We start from the raw sequence: 27,839 nt of genomic DNA on the forward strand, positions 1-27,839 counted from the left end.
CATTTAGTTCTAGAAAGTGTCTTATTTCTTCCTTGATTCCTTCTGTAACCCATTGTTTAGTTAAGAGTATACTGGTTAGTTTCCTTTCCTTTGCATGACTGAGAAGGTTTCTTTTTTTTTTTTTTTTTTTGTACTGGAGATCGAACTCAGGTCCTTGCGCTTGTGAGGCAGGTGGCGGAACCACTGAGCTAAAGCCCTGGCCCATGAGAAGGTTTCTAAATGCTTTGAGAGCTTGATTGTTCTTCTTGTATTTCCTTTTATTCTTACCCACTATAGTGATTTTCCCTAAAGTATAGTGTATTTTTTTAAAGTCTTATAAGGATGAAAAATAAATAACATATGCTAAAAAATTAATATCATCCATAATGTTCAATTTTATTTGACTTTTAAAAATAAATTGAAAAGTGACATTAAATAATACTATGTAATGCAAGAATGTTAATTCCTCCTAAACTTTGCTTTTAGTAACCAAGATTGTAGAACATAGTTCCACTTTTCAACACTTACTGAACTTTGGAGGGAAGAAAAACTGTACTCTGGAAAATATCAGGGTGGCACTAAGTATAGCAATTTCACAAAAATTACAGATCTTCTGCTATAGTAGTACATTAATAATGTAATACAGTTAATAATTTATTGTAACTAGCTCTTGGGTAGAAGCAGGGTTTCATTTGGTAGCCTGTAAGTTTTACAGCCTCTTAACCTTAAAATTTTGAACATCTCAACTACACTGCACATATTTAAAATCAGAGTTTTTAAACCAGTACATCAATTACTTATAAAATAAATGCAGCAATAAACTATTTCACCAGTTTCAAGTAAATTCCTTGCCAGGTAATCCTTCAGCATTCAAGCCAGGATGTTAGCTTAGTCTTTAATCTGACTCCACACATCATATTTGTATCATTAACGTGGTTTTCTGAAATGATGTCCGGTTTTGTACTATAAAAGAAAGTCAAAAGACAAATATTAGAATATGAGCAGTTTAGGAAAAACTTCTTACCTGTTAAAAAGAACCAGAAAATATATTGAACAGTTCCTATTTTATAATCTGAAACACTCCCCCTTAAGAGACCTTATATATTAAAGGCTTTAAGTGATGCCCTATAATAAATTACATGTGTATCTCCACCTTGTAAAGAGATACTGTATCAATTCAATTAGTCTATCAAAGGAGTGCTTAAGGAAAAGAGAAGTGCTATCAAAGTTAAATTCCAGTTAACTTTGTGGTTGATTACAGAATAACTACAATTTTTTTTCATACACTGGACAAAAGAGAATTTTTTTTAAATAATGGGGCCTCTGAAACTGGAATGTAACTCAGTGTGAAAGCACTTGCCTAGGATGAGTGGGGCCCTGGATTTTATCCCCAGTACAGCAAATAATAGTGATCATGATGATGATGATGGCAACAACAGAGCCTGGGAAAGTTAGTAAAAAATGAGAAGCTCAATTATTTGACTCTCAGTTAGTTTTCTTACTTGGGAAATATACTCCCTTTAAAAGAAAAGAGAAAATGGCATTGGAAAAGCTACCTAAAAAGGACTAAGTTGCTTTATTTAAAGGAACTATTACCCATGACCTTGACCAGTGCCACTGTCCTTCCCCTAACAAAACACTGCAAACTACCTTGATGATCATAAATGACAATGGCAAACTAAAAATTCTTTTAGAAAGTCTTAGGGTTGCTCTCTGGTCTCAAACGGGATTTAAAAAAAGGACTTCTCTCTTAAAGCTGCACTTTTGGAGAAAATCATTTCTTTTAGAGGCATGTTTATTTGGGGTGACTTGGCATGTAACTGTTAGAAATTGGGGGAGAGATGATGTCGAAGGTCCCTGAAGCTCATCCTTAGTGCCATCACTGCCACACGACCCACTTCTGCATTTGCCTAGCACTATGTTGCCCTGTCCTGCTCCTCCACTCCACCCAGGAGTGCACACAGGCCCAAGTGAGCCCTGTTCAGGGATCTAGCAGATCCCTAGAGGCATGAGCAGGGTAGGCAGCCTCCACCACCCTACCAGACTTGCCCCTACTCTACCCAGTGTGATAAGTCCCTTTTTTTTGCCAGTTCTACACTTGATCTTAGCCAAAAGGCCGAGAAGCGATCTCTCTCCCCAGTTCTAGACATGGCTCTCAACACTACTCAAATTTCTCTAAATTAACTGTGATAGCTACAGAAAATAGAAGATGTTTGGGTAAAAATCTATATGGCTTTCCATTTGTAAAAAAGGTTTTGAAGTCCCTTGTTTTATCTTAATAACTGATGCAAATTTGCTATCCTACTCCATAATGTTCTTTAATATAAAGTGTTTAAATAACCTAAGAGTCAAAATATCTTCAAGTAAAACTAATACTCTAAGAAGATGCCCATGGTCAGTGTGTGGCTCTACACACTCCCAGCATAGCACCCATACATTGAAAGGGAGAAGCATAGACATTTAGACACTGATGTCTAAATCTATACATGCTATATAGCCCTCCTTATTCCTAATCCCAAAGATTCTTACTTTGTAAATTAAATACAAAGGGAAGAGAATGAAAAAGGGAGAAATTGGGCCTGGGATTTAGCTCAGTGGTGACGCACCTGCCTCGTAAGGACAAGGTCCTGAGTTCAATCCCCAGTACAGGGAGTGAGGCAAAATTATAAAAATATTCTAAATACTCAAAATGTTCAGAAATATTCTGTAGTTTTAATTTCTAAATAATCCAGATGACCTTTATCTCAATTTGTCCAAAAAACAAGTTGCAGTGAGGAGTGTTTCTACCACCTGCATTTTACTCCTTGACTTCACAATTTATTTTAGCTCTCCACTTTAATATTCACAATAAGAAAAATCTATTCCAATTGCCAACTTTGTTTACCTTATCTGTTTTCTTCGACTGATATTCTTTCTTGACTGTGCGCAAACCAGGGTTTACTGAGGTAAATCAAACACATGCATTGAGCAAAAAAAATCAAATTAGGAATTTAAGGGTAAAGGGAGCAGGAGAATATTTTGAAATATCAATTTTGCTTTATAAGTTTCCCCTTTCCCTTCCTCTTTTCCAATGAATTCTCTACTTTCTTCCTTTAGAGGTTCTTAGTAGGCTCCCAAAAGCCCAATACAAGAGCCAAAAACATCAAATGAGACTAGGAATATACAATGGAATATGCTGTGTCAAGGTGAGAGAGGGCAGTGTGGACAGTGGCACACAGGAGAGCATCTGCCCCCTACAGAAACCAGCTCATTCTCAGCTAACTTTTGTTTTATATGGGAATGAGGGCTGTGTGTTGGCAGACCTTCTCAATTCTCATGAAAACTTCAAACTCTGCATTTTTAAAATGCAAAACTTCTATCTGTTTCTATATGGCAACCAATTCTTAAAGAAAATATGTGTGGGTGGCAAACCCATCTACTGGCTAGATCCAGTCCGTGGGCTTACCATTTGTGACTCCCGTCTAAACCTACAGGAATACAGTGATGTATTTCCCTCGATCTAAAAATAATTCCAAAGGGCCTGATGAAAGTGGGAGGCCCTAGTGCCAAGAACAGCAGGGACCTCTACCCTGCTTCCTGGCACCACCTCTGATTCAATCACCCTGAGAGTGCCCCAAGGCCCTAAACCTCCAGACTGACCAGACACCTGAAATCCAAAGTGGTTTGAAAACAGTAATTCAGCAGAACTTGAGAGACTACATGGGCTGAGGTAATGGTCATTTCAGTGATGCCAGCTTGGACAGTCCCCAAAGCAGGGGGACATCCCTAAATTGTGGTGCTGCATAGGGCTCCAGAAGAGTGGATGGAATCTGAGCCATAAGAATCTCTGATGTTCAAATTGTTGCTAAGGAAAAAGCAAAACTATTTAATGCCTGTTTGTTCTCTTCACAAGGCTGGAAGCCTTGTTAGGCTTTCTCACCAACCAGCACTTGGCATGGTGTGCACCACACAGTGGAGTTGCATCATTTAAGAATTATGGAAATGAGATGGTGAGATATAAAATTTTAACAAAATCTCACTTTTATGCATATAATTAGAAATCAGGCAAATCCTCCTCCCAAATTAACAATTCATTAAGAATTGCATAATATCTTAACTACCAGGTCTTGTGAATTATAAACACTGAGATGATGCAGATTCAAATTACAAATCAATGCCAATTCTGTGTATTCAAGCTAGGGCAGCTGGAAGTGTACAGACACTGAGCATTGAATGAAATGCTTTGCAACACGATACTTGAAGGTGGATGCTAATAAACAATGAGTGGCTGCAGTTACCTAAAGCAAGTCATTTGACTGGTGGTCGTGACTTAGTTTGGAATACTCAATGAATGTGTGTCAGACTCCATATTCCCTTCTGGAAGCAAACCAGTTCCCCATCCCGGGCCCACTATGGGACTGCCTGTCCTCTCCCGGTCCTGCACTGGCCCACAGTGCTATGTGTCTCCAGGACAGGAAGAGAGTACAGTAGAAAAGCTGCTTTCCTCTAGAAAGCATATGGAGGAGGCCCATAAAAGAGGAAGAAGCCATGTGAATTTGAGTATCTGGAAGTCTCTGATGACCTCTCAGAAGCAATCTGGCAACCAGCTTGGGCCTGAAATGGGGTCTAATGATTAACCCTCACAGTGCCCTCTCAAATCACTTTCTGGGAATTAAGTGAATTTTACATGTACTGAAGCCCCTTCTCAATGGCTTTCCTACCTCTAAAAGGCTACCCTTACCTAAGGAACTCCTATGATCAGCTGTGCTGGCCTCAGATGATTGAATTATCAGCAGCTTGCTTACATCTGCAGTTCCCTGAATCTAAAGGAAAAAACCCTAAATTAGTTAAAAGGAGCATTATTTGATCCCTAAGCTGGCTGCTTCCCGATCTTTCCAAAGAATATAAAGAAGCCAAAACCTAGAACTTGGTCTCCAACATAAACCCTGTCTTTTTCTTGGAGAAGCAAATTATGAGTATTTGTAGACAACAGAATTGAATTTCTACACCTTACCTGAACTACACTGGAAATTTCCAGCTTGTAAAGAGGAGAATCCCCAGAAAACAATGAGTTACTTTTATTCCTGCATGAAGATCAAGGATTTAAAGCCCAGTCTTCCCAGGGTAGCAGGAACTGTCTTCCTTTCTTACAGCTTTTGCTCCACAAGCCACAAACTCTGTGTCCCAGAATCCACGTAATAAGCAAGCAATAATTACAGATATCATTTCTGAATATCATTTAATCCTCACAACTAACCTACAAAAATGACTTCTGCCATTATCCCCAGCTTGCTAAGGAGAAAACTGAACATCAGAATGGGGGAGCAGTGTCCCATACATATCCATGCACCTGGTAAGCACAGAGGTCAAGATTTAATCCCAAGTTTGCCTGACCCCGCACCTGGTCTCTTTAACAAATTAGATAGTAAATATTGCTCCTTTGGTCACCTCACCTCTCATCCCCACCCATTGTTTCAAAGCCTCTAAATTATTGAAAGGTGCAAAGTAAGAATGTTATGAAAGGGGAAAAAAATCACTTACCAACTTTCCTAGGACACAAAGTTTCATTTACATGATTTAAATAGAAAAAAACAGCTTCTCCTGAGAAGAAACTTAGTAAAAGCCATCGACTCTCTCAGAGCCTCTTAGTCCTCCCCGTCATCAGCCCCTAACTCTAACCCTGACATTGTGCCACAGGCCCAAAAGCAGGTGGCTTGGCCCATTAGGGACCTTGTTTCTTCTACTTTCCCCACACCCTTTATGCCCTAGGGCAGCGGTGGTGAACCTATGGCATGCATGCTGCAGCAGACTGTTTATATCACTGAAAGCTCTACAAGGTTCACCATCCCTGCCCAGGGTGTATACATTTTCCTCCATCCTCACTTACAGAGGTGCGGGATGAGGAGGCCCAGGGCCCAGTGCATACCACTATCAAGATGCACCTATCACCCCTAGTGTGACCACAAAGTAATACAGCCACTACTCAACAAACGTCTCATCAACCACTGCAGAAACTTCCAGAGCTACAGTAGCATATGGCATCATTGTTTTGGTGTCAATTTGGAAAAAATGCACTGTACCCCCTCCTTCCTCTGTGAAGATTCAGCCTTTGAAGATTCACACTTGAACAGATTCCTTGCCTTCTTCACACACCCTTGTGAGGGGCACCTGTACCAACACAGAACCCTGGTATGTTTCTACTGTTTTGTTAAGGGCAGGTAAGAACTGCAAGATCTTCCAGGTTCAATTTTTTTTTTGAGGTGGTTGAATGAAGTTCTTTTTATTTGTTTGCCTTTTTATTTATTGGATTTATTTTCTCTTAAGGTCTTTATAATTTTATATATCTTTTAATTTTTAATTGACATGTAATAATTGTAGATTTTCATGAGGTACAGTGGGACATTTCAATACATGCATACAATGTGTGTAAATGATCAGACCAGGGTAAGTGGCATATCCATCAACTCAAACATTGATCGTTTCTCCATATTAGGAACATTCAAAATTCTCTCTGTTAGCTATTTTGTAATACACAATTAATTGTTGTTATTTGACTTTTAAAGTCACTTATGGAACACCACAAAAAGAAAATGACCCTGTAGAAATGATGCTTCTTACCTGCTCACAGGTTTTAGGTATAATGCAAGGTGCAAGATAGGGCTCCTCCGTCTCACTATTTATCACATTGCCATACACGATAATAACAAGTTTCATGGTCACGTTGTTAAGAGTCATTTCATTATAGATTAGTAAATTCTCCACATAGGCATGTTTGCTCATCACACACTTCTGAAAATCTAAGTCCTACAACAAAATTACATATCTTTCTGCAGATCATACAAATTGATGCATGGTATAGAGAAGAAAATAAATGAGTGATCTATCCTAATTCTTTCATAGTGTCAGAAGGCATATTGACCCTGGTTCCAACAGACATAACTTATTTAGAGGTTGGAATGGCCTCTGACAAGTTTCCAAATTCAACGGTTTTATGATAGTAGATGAGGTTGCCAAGCACTGATTTGTGACTGTCCCACCAGCTGCAGCAGGGTGGTCAGCTCTGCCTTGTTGAGTTCTTATCTACACCACACCAGGCTTAAAGATTCATAGGTTTTCCCTAGCAGTAAACAAACAAGCCATTTCACAGTTAAGCAAACAATAACAAAAAGCCAAAATTAAAGCAAGACAGAGTCTAAATGTTATTTTGAGGCTCAGAATCACAGATTTTATTTATTGATCTATTTATTGTTTATTTGAATCACAGACTTTAGAGCTGGAAGGGAGCTGTTATGGATTGAGACTTCCCTACCACCAAAGTTCTTATGTTGAAATCCTGACCCTTGGTGCCTCAGAATGTTACCTTATCTGGAAATATGGTCAATACAGATGCGATTAGTTAAGATGAAGCCATACAGCAATGGGGCGAGGGGGGGGTCCCTAATTCAAAATAACTAATGTTATCATTAACAGATAAAGTCTGGAGACAGATTTGCATTTAGGGAGAAGACTTGAAGGCAGCCTTCTACAAACCAAGGAAGGAGCCCTGGACCAGATTCTCCCTAATCTGCAGCTCTCTAATCTTTATTTCCTATTTCTAGACCAGTATGTGGTACTTCAATACAGCTGCACTAGCAAATTAACACTAGAGCTTAGTTAGCAGTCAGTGCTACAGTAGGAATGAGCTGGGCAGTGCCCAGACAGGGGCCGTCAGCCTCATCTGAACATCTCCACCCCTTGGGTGTCAGTCACTGACCAGCAAATCAAACTCCCACATGCTGAGAGCACCAGCACAGCTGGGCCACTAAGAACATAAGAAAATTAGCAAACTTTCTATCTAGAATTTTCCAGTCAGGAAAATATTAAAAATAAGCTGTTTACCTTTGAAACTACATATATAATCTGAGGTTTGTAACTTGGGGTCAAAAGAGTATAATTTCATCAGTGCCAGAGTGTTCTAAACTCTTAACTGGCCAGTTTCTTCATAAAAAGACTAAAAGGAAATAAACCCAAGCACTCAGTAGAAAGTCTGGGGAATAAGATTGGGGGCATAAGGTCATTATTAATTTTTAATGTTTTATATCTGTATTTTCTCATTTATATGATGACTTTATGTTGTTTGTGAATTTTTAAGTATATATATATATATGTATATATATATATATATATATGTATATATATATATGGCATTCACCTTATCACTGAGTTAAATCTTCTCCACTGGTCCTAATTTTCCTCTCCAAGGAAAAAGGGAAAGAAAACAGTCTCAATCTCCTTACCCTTCCACTAAAATTTTTCTGGAAGTTACTATTGTCACAGAAAAAATAAAGCCGATGGACCTGTATGACGTGCTAACTTTGTTTTTTTCTTCTCTGTACCAGGGATTGAACTCAGGACCTTGCACTTGCAAGGCAGGCACGGCACCACTGAGCTGCATCCCCAGCCTACATGCTAACTTTTTAACACAACATTTATATCCAGTCGCTCAGCTCAGTGAGTATTGTTGAACTTCATGTCTGTCACTCCCCCAGATTCCAACTCATAGTTTGGTTGAGAATAATTATTAGATAAGATACAAATACAGAATTATAAATTGTGCCAATCCAGGAACAGACTTGAACCACTACTCTTGGGAAGGAAGATTCATGGAAGGGGCTTAGTTATCTCAACAAAGACTTTGAAAAGGTAGAAGATTTATGTTAAGGTAGGTATAGTAGACCATAAGAAACACCAGCTTGAGTAGTCATTAACTTGTTCTGGTTATTGGTATGCTTGGCTTGGAGTTATCTTCCTACCGAACATCTTTTAAATCTGTCTTTTTATTCCTTTAGGGATGATGTAGGTAGCCTGGGAAAATCAACTGTGACAAAGAGTGACGACGTGTAGGAAATCAGAATAAAAGAGTGGATAAAATTCTAGCGTCTTATTTTAGAAAACCAGACACAACCTTCCTTGCTATCTTTATCTGGAAAATATGGAATACATTTTATAAAGAATACAGTAACTAAAAGTTCATTCACACTTTAATCATGCAACTTACCTCATCAGCTATATTTGGTTCAAAATACTGATAAGCAATATGGAGAGCAAGATTGAGCCATATTTTATATTCCAGGGAAGGCCAGAAGATATCAAAGCCTTCATATAAATCCTCCACTGAGATAAAGAAGGCCTGAAATGAAAAGATACCAGGCCACAGCCAGCTGCATTTGGAACTAAATTATAAGATCATCATAAAACAAGATGCCTGCATATTTAACCTTCTGAAAAACTGATGATCAGCTATAGCATGACTATGATATTTTCCCATTTAACAGCAATTGTATTGTGGAAAAGTTGTTTGTTATGTATAGATGATAAAATTTATGGTCCAATTAAGCTACAACTTACTAGGCCAGAAACATTCATATTAACCAATACATAGGCTGAGAATTGGGGTTTATGAGCCCCAAACTCAGGAACCAAGCTCTACAAACTTTTATTGTCCCAGTAGGTGAATCCACAGTAGTAGCTATTTAGTTATAGTATTTGTTTCTGGATGCAAACAGGTTACTTAACTAAAAAAGTCCACTTTCATAATTCAAGTTAAATGACCCTTAATGAATCCATTCAGCCTTGTGACTAAATTCATTCCTTTAGTCCGCTTCCAGAAAGGAAATGATATAAAATTGGTAAGACAACAATCCCTTCTGCTCCACATACCCTTAAGCCCCTGAATCCTGTTCAATTGTATCTAACACCACTATCCCCCACAAATGTTGAGAACTTTAGCGAAGTACTAGGAACTTCGGTTCATGTCTATTTGAATTCTCTACATCTATTAAAACACCAGACCACTTATTTATTGAACAGATAACTTCTTACTTGGCAAGTGAAAAATGAAAGGAAGGAAATTTAAAAGCAAGCTAATATTCTTTTAAAACACTGCTTTCAGGATGGTGGCCCATTATTGAGCATCTATATGTCCCAGGCCTACATAGATACTTTTCTAATTTTTAAAACATCAAAAAGTGGGTATTCTCTCTACTTAATAAACAAGAAAATTAAGACACAAGAGGGATAAGTAATTCACAGAGGTCCTACAGCCGGAAGTGGTAGAGCTCAGCATAGGCCTGTAAATGAAATATGAAAGCTGCCTTCTCAGCTACTCTACACTGCCTCCCTGGTTGGGTGACTAAATAAACTACCAGAATCCAAAGAAAGAAAAAATACTGGGGCAGGGGTTTAGCTCAGTGGCACTGCACCTGTCTCACAAGCACAAGGTCCTGAATTTGATTCTGTACCAAAAAAATTAAAAAAAGAGAAAAGATACTGACATCCTTATTACTGGAGGAAGAATTAACTAGTAAGCCAGATAAGAACAATTGCCTTACCTGTAGCGTAGTTTCGCAGATGGCGGTATACTTAACTTCCTCCCTGAGCAGACAGCTCAGCTCTCCGAGGACCTCCCCACTAGTGCAGTACTCTGTAAACAGGGTTTCCTGCATTACATCAAGCCGCTTCATACAGTCTATGCCAAAGGTAGGAGACGAGCTATGCAACTGCAACGCAGGGGGAAATGTGCAAAGGGAAATAAAACATTCAAAATTCTGTGAATAAGCGATAGGAACTCCCACTATTTCTTACAATTATTCCAAGAAAAGGTAAAGATTCTTTGTGAATTCTGTCAGGTGTGAAGAAAAAACTAGCCTTCGCTAAAGCTATGGTTCCTTTTACATTCCGACTCCTCAAGGTAAAGATTTTTTTTCATATGAAAATGGGATTTGAATGCAGATTAAATGGCATAACATATTGACTTAATACTCTTTTAAAAATTACAACGAGGGGCCGGGGATTTGACTCAGTGGTTCTGCCGCCTGCCTCGAAAGGACAAGGACCGGAGTTCAATTCCCCGGTACCAAAAAAAAAAATTACAACTAATCTCTTCATGTTTCTACCACCGTGTTATGGCTTGTGTTTAGATGTCCCCACAAAGCCTCATGTGGTCATAAGTGGGGCTTTTTCAGAGGTGGCTGGATCCAGTGTGTGATGCTGGGATTGAATCACTGTGCAATGCTAGGCTCAAGGACACTAGGATTAAGGGTGTGAGTGCTGCCCACCCTAAGAAGTCTGGATAGATACAAATCTGAAATCCAGATTGTGGATTAAATTAAAATGTGTTTAAAACTGTAGGAAGAGATGTAGATAGAGACTAGGCTGGAGCTCATCAGTGGTTTGGGAAGGAAGAGTCACTGAGATCAAAGGAGAGAAGGGTATGTTTCCAGTAGAAGCACATACAGCTATGTACAGTACCCAGTACTCCATAGTGTGATAAATAACTGCTACTGTTTTAGGTACTCATCATAACATGGTGTGTTTTTCATCCTTTAGAGCATAATCCTACTTATATTAAAAAGTTTACTGTAAAACAGTGTGCTGCTATGCCAGTGGTAGCCTCATGTATCTCATGTTTAGCTGCGTATTTGGATAATATCAAGGGGCCATCACAGATGCTTGACGTATAACTTTTCAGTTTGCACTTAGAAGATGGCACTCTGTGTGGTATTTTGCGATACACAGATGAAATTGCCTAATAACATATTTCTCAGATTATATTTCCATCACGTGTCACATGACTGTATTGAAATTTAAATTTTTAAAAATTGGGCCTATGTGGAGTCTACTAGTTAATTAGAATTTTTTCTCCAGACCACTATTTGTTCAATATTAGTTTTGAAAATCTTTTTAAAACAAATCACATCTTCTGATGTCTTGTTAATGTTTGAGGTTTTTTTTTAATTATATGGAAAAATGTTTAAGTGCTTTTCAGTTTTGCTTTGGTTGAGTTCTATTACATTTGAATATTATTATAGTTTTTTTCCCTTCCACTGCTTTTCTTTGAATAATTTTAATTTTTGTATATGTGTGTGTTTAGTGAATGATAATAAAGTTATACATTAAAAAAATTATGAAATCCAAAATGCTCCAAAATGAGTGCCGACATGACACTACACGAGGAAACAATCCACACCTGACCTCTTAAAACTGGTCTCAATCAAAATACTGGCACACTAAAAATATAGTATAAAATTACCATCAGCCTATATGTGTAAGGTGTACATAAAAGCAAACAAATTTAATCTTAAACTTGGGTCTTAGCCCCAGAATATCTATTTCAAAATCTGAAAATAATCTAAAATCCAAAACACTCTAGTTCCAAGCATTTTTTGGATGCTCAACTAGAATAGATTCAATTTAATTATTTTGTTCCTCATTCCATCTCCTTTATCCCTTCACCAGGGAATAAGCTTCAAGATGGCAGAGACTTTTGCTGATTTAGTGAACCCTGGGCCTAGAATAAACAGTATCTGCTCCATGGTAGTAATAAAGTATATGTTTGTCAAATAAACGAATGAATGAAACTGCTCAGAATAGTGCCAGATACTTAATTAGTGCTACATTGTGTTGGCATTATTTTATCATAACAGTTTGTTTCCATGATATTTTTAGGATCTGAAAAGCTCATTCTAAAATCAGAAAGTCAAACATATTATTTTCTCTGTGATAAGACTTGTCACATAAGACTATCATCTAAGGTTGGAGCTCATCTCTATATTCAGTTACTGAGGTATTAGCAAGACAATGTAGAGGACTCTTGTCCCAATCCCTCTCTCTCTCACACACGCACACTCTCTCTCTCTCTCTCTCCTTCTCTCTCTCTCTCTCTCTCTCTCTCTCTCTCTCTCACACACACACACACACACACACACACACACACACACACCTCCTACTGGACTGGCCTGATTAAAAGTTGTATTTTTGCTCTTCGTCCTACTTGACCTCTCTAAGGGTCTGATTGCAGCTCATCTCCTCCCTCGTTCCTAAACTCTCATGTCCTTTAGGTAAGTAATTTAAACCACTCTAAGTATTATTTCCTTGTCTGAACCTCCTAAAAAATATTGCTTCCCCTCAGGATTTTTGTGAAGAATAAGTAATAACTACAATATTTTGTAAAACAGTAAGCACATTCAGCTGTTAAGATTCTTATGCTTACTCTAGACAGGAATAGTTTCATTTGGCTCATAAATTACTCCTGACTTGACAAGTATATATGAATACTTTTTCTCTTTTTTCAATCCAGACTGGCCTTGAACTTACTATGTAGCCTACGCTGGCCTCAAACTCATGGCCATCCTCCTACCTCGGCCTCCCAAGTTCTGGAATTTCAGGCATGCACTACCATGATTGACTTATTTCAAAATACATTTTAAGTAAAGAATCAATAGTTTCTTACACTTGCCATTCCTGAAATAATTAGGTAGATTCCTAGTGGAATTTCACCTTCTTTACAAATAACATCTCCATAGTCAAAATAGACAAGTTTGGCTCTTTCCTGTGTGGAGGAGAGGGGTAGAAAAGAGAAAGAAGGGAAGGAAGGATCAACACAGAAGTTTCATACTGTACTTTTCTAAATAGAAATAAGATTTTAAAGCTAAAACTGGTTTTCAAGTAACATAAAAATACAAACTATATTCCTGGTTTGTTAATAAATGACAACATGCAGAGGTACCACAATAATTTTTAGAAATACAGAGATAAGCAACCAAACTATAAATTCTGTGATTAGTACCTAGTACAGTGCAATAAATGATATAAACACTGAATAAATATTTATAGAACCAATGATTAAGTTAATGAATAAAAACATTTTTAGCCATCATTTGGAGCTTGGACTATGGCAAGCGAAACAAATTTCCTGCCTCCAGATCTTTTACTTAGATTGTGTAGATGTTTACAATAAACTGTAATGATTATGACAAACAGGACAGGAGGTGATACTATCGAGTAGTACAGAAAGCACAGAACCTCTTGGCTGTTCAATGGGATCTTTACAGAGGAAGTAATAACTAAACTGAGACGAGAAAGAGAAATACCAACTAGAAGATTCACAATATGCAAAGACCCAGAAGCAAACATAATGTCTACAGTTGAGGTAACTGAAAAAAAATTCAATATGCCTCAAGCAGGAAGTCATAGAAATCACAGGCCTCAAGGTCTAGGGTCCACTCTTCCTTAGAGACTCACACAACATTCTAATTTCTTTTAAAATCAGAAGAGGAAAAGGAAAATAAAAAACTTTTAGGTTGAGAAAAATGTTTTAATATATTCATTTTTATACTAATACAGACAAAGTACAATTTTTAAATACATTTTGATGGAGGAAGAGGCCCAGTGAGGCAAACTTGCCAAGGGCCCACAAGGGTCACAGTGCAGCCCTCCCTGGTAGAGACCAGGCTGGAGAGGGGGCCAGGGCCAGGCCTTGAAGGGTCTTGTGGACTTAATAAAGAGTTTGGCTCTTTTTAAAACAGGGGAGGGGCCACTGAAGGGATTGTAACAGAATTATGGTGACAGAATGGCTTTTGGGGGGGGGGGGTACCAGGGATCGAATTCTGGTCCTTGCACTTGCACAGCAGGTGGTGAAACCACTGAGCTAAATCCCCAGCCAGAATGGCATTTTTGAAAGATGCCAAATTATCCATAGTGGTTATCTCAGGGCCAGAGAGCAAGGTAGAAGGGGAATAGATCTGATTTTTCACTTTACATAGTTCTGAATTCTTCGACAATGATACAATTTTTAAAAAGAAAAAATAAACACCTCTCAGATACTTTCTTCCACGTCTAAGCCCACTCCACTCTGATTTATTTGGGATCTACTTTCCAAACTACCGACAGCAGCCCCTGCCCCTGAGGGTTTCCCCTCCACTCGACAGCCACACTTGTACACCTGAAGGCTGACAGCTGATTCAAGTTAAACCAGTTGGATTTCTTCCTCAAGAATCTTGACAGACTCAGAGTCTGGACATGGGAGCTTAGAATGGAGTTACGCAGTAGAGGAAGAGTCCTCAAATTCCTGTCACTGATCTCCCAGAGGTGACCTGGCCCCACTTTGCTCAGCATCAGTTAGTGTTATAAACTGAATGTTTCTGTCTGTCTAGAATTCATGTTTTGAAATCTTAAACCCTTATGTGATGCTATTTAGAGCTGGACTTTGGGAAATGATTAGGTCATGAGGATGGAGCCCTTGTGTATGAAATTATAAAAGAGACTCAGAGAGCTCCCTTGTCCTTTCTGCCATGTGAGGACACAATTAGGTGATTATTTATGAACCCAGATGCAGGCCCTCACCAGACAACAAATTTGCCTGTGCCTTCATCTCGAACTTTCCAGCCTCCAGAACTGTAAGAAATGAATTTCTGATGGTTCTGATGTTTTGAAGCCATTCAGTCCCTGGTACTTTGTAAACTCTTTGTTTACATATACCACCACAGTACCTTTTCGGTAAATTTTCCTTTGCTTAAACTAGTTGAGGTAAGTCTCTGTCACTTTCAACCAAGAGTCTTAGTTTAACTAAATTTGAAATCAAATTCAAAAGAAAATTTAAATTTTCTGTCACAAAGAGAAAGATATAAAAGAAATCAGATATTCAAAATTATAGAGCCTTGACATGATTTCTTTCTAGAAAGCAAAAAAAAAATCTCTATGATGGGAAAACAAACACCTTATATCTCTAGTTGTCTAATATCACAAAGTATTGCACAACCAAACTTGTAATAAACCAAATACCATGCATTGTCACAGAGTTTTTCTGATTCCAAAAATATTAACCAGTTGATGAGAAAGCTGTAACATAGTAGTCATTCGAAACTAAAGCCTCAAAATTGTGGTCCATGGTTCACATCCTGCCCCTGAGTGTACATTTTTTGGCATACACAATGTTTTAAAATTTTTAATTGGTTGCCAAACATTTTAATTTGGAAATTTCACCAAAAAAATTCTTATTATGGTTTTATTGGGAAAAGAAAAAAATCTGACCTCAACATTATTAAATCCAATTGTCATTTTCATTGTTAACATTATTTGAGCTCTTAGTCTCATTTTACATAGCTGATCACTTTATGTTTCGTTTTTTTCTTAATCTTATTTTATTGGTACATTTTAGGTATACAATATAATGACATTCATCATTGGAAATTTGAACCTTTACATACTATCTTGGTTCTTATTTTTCCCCCTTCCCCTACCCTCTCTTTAACCCCTCCATCCCTCCCTATTTACAAAGACTTTGTTTCCATTTTTTCATTTTCTCATATTGATTCCATTCCCTTCTTTCCTTTCCCCTACCCCTCCCACTTCCCCTTCCCCTTTGCCCCTTTTCTTCCTATTTCACATTATGTATTATACCTTTTAGTCCTTATTTACACTTTCAATTTCTCACACAAGAGAAACTATTCAGTATTTATACATGTGGGTCCTATTTATTTCACTTAAGAGTATCACCTCAATGTGCACCCATTTAGCTATAAATGTCTCTAAGTTCTCAATTTTTATGCTGAGTAGTACTCAGTTTTATTTTAAAAACCACATTTTCTTTATCCAGTCTCCAGTTGATGGGCATTTGGGCTGTTTCCAAGTTTTAGCTATTACAAATTGTGCGGCTATGAACATGGGTGCACATGTATCACTGTGGTATGATTCTTTTAATTCTTTGGGGAAGATAGCCAGCACGGGAATAGCTGGGTCAAATGGGACCTCTAGCCCTAGCTCTTTGCGGTAGCTCCATACTGATTTCCACAGTGGTTGCACCAGTCTACACTCCCACCAGCAGTGGAGCAGGGTGCCTCTTTCCCCACAGCCCTGCCAGCATTTGTTATTCGTTGATTTCTTGATAGCAGCCATCCTTTCTTGGGTGAGGTGGAATCTGTGTTGTTTTCATTTGAATCTCTCGAATGACCAGTGATGTTGAACATTTTTTCATATGTTTATTTGCTATTTCTCCTTCTTTGTCTGAGAAATGCCTGTTCATCTCAGATGCCCATTTTTGGATTGAGTCTTTAAGTTTGGGAGGTCTGATTCTTTTAAGTTCTTTATAGATTCTAGATAGTAGACCTTTGTCTGAGGAACAGCAAATGAAAATTTTTTCCCACATTTTGGGTTGTTTCTTCACTCTGTTGATGGCTTCTCTTGCTGTGCAGAAGCTTTTTAATAAGAAGAGATCCCACTTGTTGATTGTTTGTGCTAGTTCACAGGCAACTGAGGTTTTGTTCATAAAATCTTTTCCTACACCAATGTCTTCAAGAGTTCTACCTAACTCTTGAGCCAGTTCAGCATTTCTATTTTAATATTTAGATCTTTAATCCATTTCAATTTTAGTTTAGTGCATGGTGAGACATATAGGTCTAGTTTTAATCTTTGGCAAGTTGAAGCCCAAGTTTTCCAGCACCATTTATTAAAGAGGCTATCTTTCCTCCAGTGAGAGTGTTTGGCTCCTTTGTCAAAGATGAGGTGGCTCAGTGTGTCTGGAGTTGTTTTTCCATCTTCTAATCTGTTCCACTGGTCCTCAAGTCTGTTTCCTTGCCAATACCATGCTGTTTTTATCACAGTAGCTTAGTAATATAGTTTCAAAGTAGGGGTTGTAATATCCCCTGCCATGTCTCTATTGCCTAGAGTTGCTTTTGCTTTTCTAGGTCTCTTCTTGTTCCAAATGAATTTTTGGATTGTTTTCTCAAGGTCCATGAAGTATGCTGCTGGGATTTCAATTGGGATTGCACTGAATCGATATAGTAGTTTCGGAAATATGGCCATTTTCACTATGTTGATCCTCCCTACCCAGGACCAGGGAATGTCTTTCCATTTTCTGATATCATCTTCAATCTCTCTTTTCAGAGTGCTATAGTTTTCAGAGAAGAGGTCTTTGATTTCTTTTGTTAGGTTGATTCCTAGGTATTTCAGTTTTTGGATGCTATTGTGAAAGAAATTGTTTGCACTATTTTTCTCTCAGTGAGTCTGTTGTTCCTGTAGAGGAAAGCAATTGATTTTTTTGTGTTGACCTTGTATCCAACTACTTTACTGAATTTTGTTATTAAGTCTAGAAGACTTTTGGTGGAGTTCTTGGGGTCTTCTATATAGAGTATCATGTCATCTGCAAATAATGACAATTTGACTTCTTCATTTCCTATTTTTATTCCTTTTATTTTTTTCTCTTGTCTAATTGCCATGGCTAATGTTTCCAGAACTATATTGAACAAGAATGGTGATAGTGGACATCCTTGTCTTGTTCCTGATTTTAGTGTGAAGGATTTCAGTTTTTGACCATTTAGTATGATACTGGCTGTTGGTTTTTCATAGATGGCTTTTATCAGATTGAGGTAGAGATCCTTTATTCCAATTTTTGCAGGGTTTTTATCATAAATGCATGTTGGATTTTGTAAAATGCTTTTTCTGCATCTATTGAGATGATCATACGGTTTTTGTCTTAGACTCTGTTGATATAATGTATTACATTGATTGATTTGCATATGTGAACCAACCCTGCATTCCTGGGATGAATCTCACTTTGTCAGGGTGTATGATCTTCTTGATGATCTTCTGCATTCTATTTGCCAGTATCTTATTAAGAATTTTTGCATCTGTAGTGAGATTGGCCTATAGTTCATCTTTTTTGGTTGGGTCTTTCTCTGCTTTGAGGATAAGGGAGATGCTTGCTTCCAGGAATAAATTCAGCAGTATTGCTTCCCTTTCAATTTCATTGAAGAGTTTAAACAGTAGTGGCAGTGGCTCCTTTCTAAATGTCTTGTAGAATTCAGTGGTGAAGCCATCAGGACCTGGGCTTTTCTTAGTTGGTAAGCTTTTAATTATGTTTTCAACTTCATTGATTGATATTGGGTTGTTTAGAATTTTTAGGTCTTCTTCGTTCAACTTTGGTAATTCATATGTATCCAGGAATCTGTCCATTTCCTCTGTGTTTTCCATCTTATCGGTGTATAGATTCTCAAAGTAGGTGTAACGATCCTCTGGATTTCTGCTAAGTCCATTGCAATTTCATCCTTTTCATTCCTAATTGCATTTGGGCCTTTTCTTTCCTTTTTCTGATAACATTGGCTAAAGGTTTGTCAATTTTGTTTATTCTTTTGAAGAATCAACTCTTGGCTTCATTGATTTTTTTGTATCATTCTCTTAGTCTCCATTGCATTGATTTCTGCTCTGATCTTTATAATTTCCTCCCTTGTATGAGCTTTGGGTTTTTTCCTGCTGTTCTTTTCCTAGAAGCTTGAGGTTCAGCATCTGGTTTTTTAATTGGGCTCATTCTGTTTTCCTAATATGAGCATTCAGTGCTATGAATTTCCCTTGTAAGACTGCTTTCATTGTGTCCCATAGATTCTGATATGTTGCATTGTCATTGTCACTTATTTGAAGGAACTGTCTGATTTCTTCTTTAATTTCCTCTGTGACCTATCAGTTATTCAGAAGTGTGTTGTTCAATTTTCATGTGTATATGAAATTTTTGTGATTTCTTTTGCTATGGATCTCCAATTTCATCACACTATGGTCTGATAATATACAGGTGATGACTTCAATTACTTTGCACTTACTTAAACATGCAGAACAACCCGTGTGCAGCTGAAAAGAATGTGTATTCTGATTTTGTGGGGTGGAAGACTCTGTAAACACCTGTTAAGTTCATTTGTTCAAGAGTTTCATTGAGTTCTAGTATTTCATTGCTTGTTTTTTGTCTAGTTGATCTATCTACTTGTGACAGTGGGGTATTGAGGTCCCCCACTACTACTGTGTTAGTGTTTATATGATTTTTCATGTCTGTTTTTTGTCTAGTTGTTGTATCTATTTGTGACTGGGGGATATTGAGGTCCCCCACTACTACTGTATTAGTGTTTATATGATTTTTCATGTCTGTTAGTATATGTTTGATATAGTTTGGCATGCTAGTGTTTGGTGCATAGATATTTATGATTGTCATCTCTTCCTCTTGGGTTGTTCCCTTTACAAGGATGTAGTGTCCTTCTTTGTCTCTCTTAATCAGTGTTGGTTTGAAATCCACTTGATTTGCAAGAGGATAGCTATTCCTGCTTTTTAGGGGGTTCCTGTTGCATGGCGTATTGTTTATCACCCTTTAACTTTCAGTCTATGAGATTTTTTTTGAATTAAGTGTACTTCTTGTATGCAGCATATTGTTGGATCTTGCTTCTTGACCCATTCTGCCAGTCTATTTCTTTTGATTGGTGAGTTGAGACCATTAACGTTGATGGTTATAACCGATATGTATTGACATACTGTTGTCATGACTTTTTCTTTTTGTTGGATTGTCCCCCTTTGCGTTTAATCTCTGGTCGCGCCCAATGGATTCATTTTGCTGGGCTTCCTGGGGTTTTGATCCTCATTGTGTTTTCCTAGGATATTATCAAAAATTTTTTGGAGTGCTGCTTTGGTATTCATAAAGTTCCTCAGGCGCTCTTTCTCATGAAAGTATCTTATTTCACCATCAATTTTGAAAGATAATTTTGCAGGGTACATCAATCTGGGTTGGAGGCTGTTTTCCTTTAGGGCTTGAAATATGTCACTCCAAGCTCCTCTTGCCTTGAGGTTTCTCCACTGAGAAGTCTGCTGTGATTCTGATGGGCTTTCCTTTGTATGTGATTTCTTTCTTTTCTCTCACTGCTTGTAGAATTTTGTTCTTCTGTTGGGTTTCTGGAATCTTAACAATTATATGCCTATGTGTAGATTTTTTTTGATCAAAGCTATTTGGGGTCCCATATGCCTCACTTATCTATATGTTAAGTTCTTTTCCCCTGCTGGGGAAGTTTTCTGCCATTACTTCTGTGAAGAGTTTTTTTATGTCATCTGCACTCGCTCCTGTTTCTTCATTGACTCTGATCAGTCTTATGTTATTCTTCTTTGCATTGTCTAGCAGCTGCTGGATTGATTTCCCATGGTCCCTTACTATTTTAAAGCAATTTTTCTTTTCCTGGTCACTAATTGCAATCTTATCTTCTATATCTGAAATTCTGTCCTCACATTGGCTCATTCTGCTGTGTAGACTTTCAGTGGAGTTTTTAATCTTCTGGAAATCTGTTTGCATCTGTTTTATGGATTCCATTTGTTTCCTATGTTGGGATTCCATCATATTCCTGAACTCCTCTCTAGATTTATTAATCATCTCTTGCACTATGAGCACAATCTCTGCTGTTATCTGAGAAATTATTTCTGATTTCATTTTTTCTAGATACTCCTTTTTTCCAGTTCAGGGAGTCCAGGTGATTTAGTATCAGAGTGTTCCATCTAGTTTCCCTTTGGGGTTGCTGTAGGTGATCTGGAAGTCTGGTTTTGAGGCTTGTTTATGTGTCTTCTCATTTTTATGGGCTGGGGATGCTGCTCACCTCCTCTGTGTTGGGAGCAGTGGTACATTGGGCTGGAAGCCTTCTGCTCTGTGCTGGGAGCAGTGGCACACCAGCTCGGAAGTCTCCTCCTCTGTCCACTTTCTCTTTCTTAAAAGGAGACACCGTTCAAGACATCACCCACCTAACAGATTGTTCCTCAGTTCTTTCTATCAATTCTTCCTCCCTGCCCTCCTCTAAATGCTGGGCATCTCAGGATGCATTCCTTGGTTGTCTGTCCTCTATCCACATTTACTCTTTAAGTTATCTCATCAACTATCATTAGCTTAAATATTACTTCTATACTGAAAACTCGAAAGTGTCTTTCTCCAATCTTGGCATCCCATCTGAATTCAAGTCCTGTACCTTATCTTGAATGTCTAACTCAAAAGTACACTTGGATGTCTAAAATCTTTCTGAAACTTAACTCTCTTGGAATCAAACTTTTGGCCCCTGTCATATAAATCTTCTCTTTCCCACCTCAGTAAATTGAAACTATGTTTTATTTTAAGATTAAAATCCGAGACGTTTCTCCCTCCCTCTCTTTTCCTCTTTATTCCTCTTCCTCCTCTTCCTTCTTGTACTCTTCTTACTTTTCATCCTTCTTATTCTTTCTCTCTCCTTTCACTTCTCTCCTCTCTTTCTCCATCTTCAAAATATATCAAGTCTGACCACTTCTCACCACTTTCACTAGTCCAACTTGCCATTGTCTCTTCCATCCCTTATTGTAATTGTCTCCTAACTTGTCTCCCTGGCTTGCCCTTGACCTCTTATAGCTTATTCTCAACATGGCAGCAGAGTGTCACTCTGATATCTAATATCATGTCATTTCTCAGCATAAAACTTTCCAATCCCTTTCCATTCAGCTCAGTGTAAACACCAAAGTCCATACAGTGGCATAAAACATTTTACACAATCAAGCTTTCTGCAACTGCTGAATACATCTCCATCCATCACTGTTGCTATCACAGGGACCTTTGTGGTACTCCTTAAACACATGAGGCACCTCTGCCTCAGGGCCTTGCACCAGCTCTTCCCTTTGCCCAGAATGCTCTTCTCCAAGACATCTACATGCCTTGCTTCCTTATTTCTTTCAAACATCTTTGAATGTCACCTTATGAGAGCCCCTTTCTGACCACTTATGTAAAATGACTATGTCATCATATTTGCTTTTCTCGTCTTATTTTTTTCCATAGTTCTTCTCACCCCCGATACAATATACATTTATGTGTTGGCTTGTATTTTGTCCATCTTCATCCATGTAATATAAAGCCTATGACAGTAGGGACTTCATCTGTTTACTGCCATATCCTAAAGCTTACAACAGTCTCTGATATATAGAGGATATTTGATAGATATTTGTTGAAGAGAGCCAGATTCCTACAGCAAAATTCAGCTAATTTTATACAGAGCATAAACTCTTAAATACACTGCAATCCTCACTGTTCCCTAGTTGGTTTTACTTTTATATTATCTGCCTGGCCTGTTTAATAATTTAAAATTGAGACCCTCATTGTAAAAAAATAAAATGTTTCTTTCAGAGTATGTACCTGGAAGTCTAGTACTGTACAGCATAAAATAAAATAGGTTTGGTGATAATCAGGGACCATAGATAGCTCTTTTTAAGTAGGCAAACTACTGTGGAAAAACTATCTCCCCTTTAGTTTCAGAAAGAAATCTGCTCTTCCTTTGGGCTTTGCTGGGCCTCCATTTTAGTTTTCCCTGAATTGTCAGTACAGGATTTGTGCTTTGAATGTGCTTTTCTGTTAATCTTGCATTAGGTAGTGGAAAAAAATAGGGAAGAAAATGTAGATCATATTTGAGCCAGAATAGAAAATAGAATCCTTACCTTGAAGAACTCAATGAGAACATCTTTATTTTCCAGCCAAACAATATTAGAGAGGTATTGACCAGGAGTAGGAGGTGGGGCTACTGTTGGAAAACTATTCAGGGCTTTGATTTTGTTAAGAAATACCTGAAAGCAAACAAGATGATGGTGATCAGGTCCTACAACAGAAAATGGACACTAGGCAAAAACTAAGGAAATCTAAATTTAACCTTGAGTTTGACTCATACCTTCTTGAACCCTGTGTAAATCCTCTTTTGCCTCTATTCTCTTCTATTTTCTATATTCACTGATTTATTTACTTAGATCAAATTTGTTATTTTATAATCCAGTTAACATTGTATCTTACCTTGCCTCAAGCTTCAGTTTTCAAATTTTATATTGATTACCATACAACCTACTGCAACGTTCTCTCAAATTTTCTTGTGTGGGTATGATTTGCTTCTCTAAATCCTTCTAATTGGAGAAAATACAGTTCCAGCCAAAGGCCTCTGAGAAGCCTTCTCTAGCTTCTCTGAGGTAATAGAAAATCTTTTTATTTCTCATATTCCCATAGCTTTGCATATATGTCTCCATTGTAGAACTCATTACATTGTAGGGTTATTTTTTACTTATCTGTATCATCCTTCATGTTACCTGGCTATTATTGGTTGGATAAATAGCTAAGTGAAAACAAAGAAGAGCACAAGGTCTTGGGGTCTGTGTTGCAGTCATTAAGCTTTCCAATCTGAAGAGTTCAAGACATGTTTTAGTGTGTTTTAGTGTGTTTCCAATGTATACTTTGTCCGTTGAATTGAATAAACTTGCCTGTCTCTTTATAGCCTGGGATAGATAATTATGTCTTTTCTGCTCATAATTAGGCAATTATTGGTCATTTATTGAGTAACAGGTGATTATTTTTTCTAAACAAACATATAGGAGAAAATAAGTCTGTCTATTCATATGCACTATTATTTATTTATCTTAATTCAATTGTCATAGACAGACTTCAACATGATAAATGAAAAAAATAAATACAAACCACAATGTTTTAGAGCTGTAACTTGAGAAACATTATAAAGTAGGCCTTTTCTTCCCTCAGATAGACATTAAGGCAAACTCATATTGTCCATTTAGTGATGAGATAGACCACCAGAGGAGAAAGCTATTTTGTCCCACATGCATTTCTCTTCTGAGGCCAGAAAGAAGGGACAAAGTCCAGGAAATGAACAGAGTCACAGTGTACTGTGGGCCAAGACTCAGAGCTACAGTGACAAGGAAGAGCAGGTAGCATCTAGGAACAGTGTGTCGCTGGGCAACACAGACAGAATCTGGGACCAGAACTTCCATCATTCTGACACATGCTACCAAGACACCACTGAGAATAGGCCTGACAGGAAATGGAGAATCTTTTTCCATAGGGAATGGAAAGCTTTATTCAAGTTCCTTCCTAAAGCCTGACCACATTACTACTGTGGGTTCTGTAAGACACTCTGTGTTCTTTTAATAAGTCCCCAATCCTATTTCTCTTTTTTTTCTTTTCCCATTAAGTTTATTGGTACATTTTAGGTATAAAATACAGTTATATTCATCATTGGGATCTTGTACCATTACATGAGTATCTTGGTTCTTATTTTTTTCCCCTTCTCCTGCCCTCCCTTCACCCCCTCCACCCTTCCCTATTTGCAAAGACCTTGTTTCCATTTTTTTCCCTTTCTCATATTTTTTCTTTTCCCTTCTTTCCTTTCCCCTATCCCTCCCACTTCCCCTGCTCCTTTAGACCTTTTCTTCCTATTACACAATATCAATTATACATTTTTAAAATTACAATATCAAGATCTAGGAGACATTACCACAGATTTTACGGAATTTAAAAGGATATAGAAAGCATATTAAAAAATCTTTTTTGAAATAAATTTGACAACTTCTAAGAAGTACCTTGGAGGACAAATTAATGAAACTAACTCTGGAGGAAATATAAAATTTGAATAGCACCTATTAAAGAAAGTATATTCCTAGCTTGAAAACCTACCTATATGACAACAACAGGCTCATATACATTTTAACTGATAAATTATATCAAAAAATTAAAGCAGAAAAAAGAAAGAACACTTCTCCCTTCATTTTAGGAAATCAACATTGTGCTAATCCTAAAACTGGATAAAGATAATAGAAGGAAAAAGTATGAACATAGATGAAAATTTGTTTAACAAAACAAACTATTAGAAATCAGATCTGGCAGTGTGTAGAAAGTGGTTTTATTATAGGGATGGCAATGTTGGTTCAGCATTGGAAGATCCACCCCCAAAAGTAATCATTTTAACAGAGGAAAGGAAAAAGCTATATGATCTTGTCAGTAGTTGTAGAAAAAGTATTGGACTAAATTCTATAGCTGTTCATGGTAAAAGCTATCAGGACACTAGAAGTAGAACAGAACCTTCTCAACAGATTAAAGACATGTACTCCATACTTCCAGCAAAAACGCCTTGTATGAATGAAGAAGATACAATGCTTTCTCCATAAGATGGGGAACAAGGGCAGATATGACTATTCTTCATCTGTCCATTAAACTTTGAAACATAGGCCCAAACCAAAATAGTCTGGCAATAAAATGACTCAATTAGGATAGAATTGGCAAGGTAGAAGCAAAATCTTTATCTGTAGATGAAATGATCATCTGCAGAGAAAATACTAAGAAATCTCTAAGGAGCCACTAGAACTTGTATTTGAATTTAGCAGGATTAGAAAACACAAGGTATATATAAAAATTCAGGTCTATGTATTCTTGCTATAAATGAAGAATTGGATATTGAAATTTAAGTTATGTAGGAGTACAAAAGACCTAGAAAAGTAAAAAGAAAAAAAGCATTGTTGGAAGACATTTATTACCTAATTTTAAGACTTCCTCTAAAGGTACAGTAATCAAGGCAGTGTTGGTGTAAGGAAAGACATATAGATCATTGGAATAAAACAGAGAATCTAGAAATAGAACCACTGATATATGGTCCACTGAGTTTTGAAAGATTATTTAGCATTAACATTTTGTAGAATATAAACTCAATTCAAGAGCAGAAGAAAAGATAATGTTTTCAGCAAATGGCACTAGAACACCTGGTATCCATATATAAAAAATTAACCTCAACCCTTTATTTACATACATAAAAATAACTTGAATGGATCTATGAACCTAAATATTAAAGACTAAAAATATAAAACATTAAAAAGAAATTATAAGAGAAAATGTTTATGAATTTAGGGTAGGCAAGAACTTCCTAGGACACAAAAAACATGATGTATAAAAGAAAAAAATGCATAAATGAGATTCCATCAATATTTAGAGCTTTAAATGACATCATTAAAATGAAAAGTAGTCCTTAAACAGACCATATTTCCAATGCATATAACCTATGACCAGAATATATAAAGAACTCTTACAGCTCATTAATAGACAACCCAATTAAAAAGACACAAGAAGATGATAAATAGCCAGTACAGCACAAGGAAAGGTGTGCAACACTAGAATCAGAAAAATACTAATCAGTACAATAACGAGATTGAATTATACACTCATTAGGGAGATGAAGCTAAAAGTTTTTAAAAGCCTTGTCATGACTTTTTCTTTTTGTTGGATTCTCCCTCTTTGCTTTTAATCTGTCACGCCCAACAGATTCGTTCTGCTGTGCTTCCTGGGGTTGTGATCCTCATTGTCTTTTCCTAGGATATTGTCTAAAATGTTTTGGAGTGCTGGTTTGATATTCATGAAGTTCCTGAGGTGCTCTTTATCATGAAAGTATCTTATTTCTCCATCAATTTTGAAAGATAGTTTTGCAGGGTACATCAATCTGGGTTGGAGGCTGTTTTCCTTTGGAGCTTGAAATACATAACTCCAAGCTCTTCTTGCCTTGAGGGTTTGCACTGAGAAATCTTCTGTGATTCTGATGTGCTTTCCTTTGTATGTGATTTGTTTCTTTTCTCTCACTGCTTGTAGAATTTTGTTCTTCTGTTGGGTTTCTGGAATCCTATATATTATATGCCTGTGTAGATTTTTTTTGATCAAGGCTAGTTGGAGTCCTGTATGCCTCACTTATCTATATGTCAAGTTCTTTTCCCCTGCTTGGGAAGTTTTCTGCCATCACTTCTGTGAACAGTTTTTTTACATCATCTGCACTCTCTCCTGTTTCTTTGTTGACTCCAATCAGTCTTACGTTATTCTTCTTTGCATCATCCAGTAGCTACTGGATTGATTTCTCATGGTCCCTTATAATTTTAAAGTAATTTTTCTTTTCCTGGTCACTAATTGCAATCTTATCTTCTATATCTGAAATTCTGTCCTCACATTTGTTCATTCTGCTGCATAGACTGTCAAAGGAGTTTTTAATCTCCTGGAAATCTCTTTGTATCTGTTTTATGGATTCCATTTGTTTTCTATGTAGGGATTCCATCATGTTCCTCAGCTCCTCTATTTTGTTATCTGTGTCCTCTCTAGATTTATTAATCATTTCTTGCACTATGAGCACAATCTGCTGTTATCTGAGAAATTATTTCTGATTTCATTTTTTCCAGATCCTCTTTTGTTGCAAATTCAGGGAATCCAGGTTTTTGCGTATCAGATTGTTCCATCTCTTTTCCCTTTGGTGTTGCTGTAGGTGACCTGGAAGTCTGTTTTCGAGGCTTGTGTATGTGTTTTCTCATTTTGATGGGGGGGCAGGTGGGGGGGACAGTGCTACTGGCACCCTCGCAGCTCACCTCCTCTGCCCTGTGAGAGGTGGAATGGTGGCCAGAGAGCCTCCTCCTGGGCACTGAGATTCGCTCACCTCCTCTGCCCTGTAAGCGGTAGAATCGTAACTGCTAAG

The 27,839-nt window shown here is 37.4% G+C and overlaps 1 protein-coding gene across 3 annotated transcripts in view; it reads right to left on the reverse strand.

The window, feature by feature from the left end:
* Positions 1-362: 362 nt before the first annotated feature.
* Positions 363-27,839, reverse strand: part of Slc9c2 (solute carrier family 9 member C2 (putative)) — an 87,663-nt gene continuing 60,186 nt past the window's right edge. For 2 of the 3 annotated variants that reach the window (XM_021265410.2, XM_087194329.1), the window contains 8 exons: positions 23,011-23,136; positions 13,229-13,327; positions 10,329-10,496; positions 8,996-9,127; positions 6,577-6,762; positions 4,700-4,781; positions 2,864-2,919; positions 363-942 (listed from right to left, as the gene is read on the reverse strand). In XM_021265410.2, the coding sequence (XP_021121069.1) occupies positions 907-942; positions 2,864-2,919; positions 4,700-4,781; positions 6,577-6,762; positions 8,996-9,127; positions 10,329-10,496; positions 13,229-13,327; positions 23,011-23,136 (885 nt within the window). In that variant the 3' untranslated portion in view covers positions 363-906. The remainder of the gene's footprint in view (positions 943-2,863; positions 2,920-4,699; positions 4,782-6,576; positions 6,763-8,995; positions 9,128-10,328; positions 10,497-13,228; positions 13,328-23,010; positions 23,137-27,839) is intronic. The other variant, XM_087194328.1, reaches the window with a different exon arrangement.

The sequence above is a fragment of the Heterocephalus glaber genome, unplaced genomic scaffold (assembly GCF_053883595.1).
Source record: "Heterocephalus glaber isolate CG9 unplaced genomic scaffold, H.glaber_assembly_v1.0 deba00001600, whole genome shotgun sequence".
NCBI lineage: Eukaryota > Metazoa > Chordata > Mammalia > Rodentia > Bathyergidae > Heterocephalus > Heterocephalus glaber.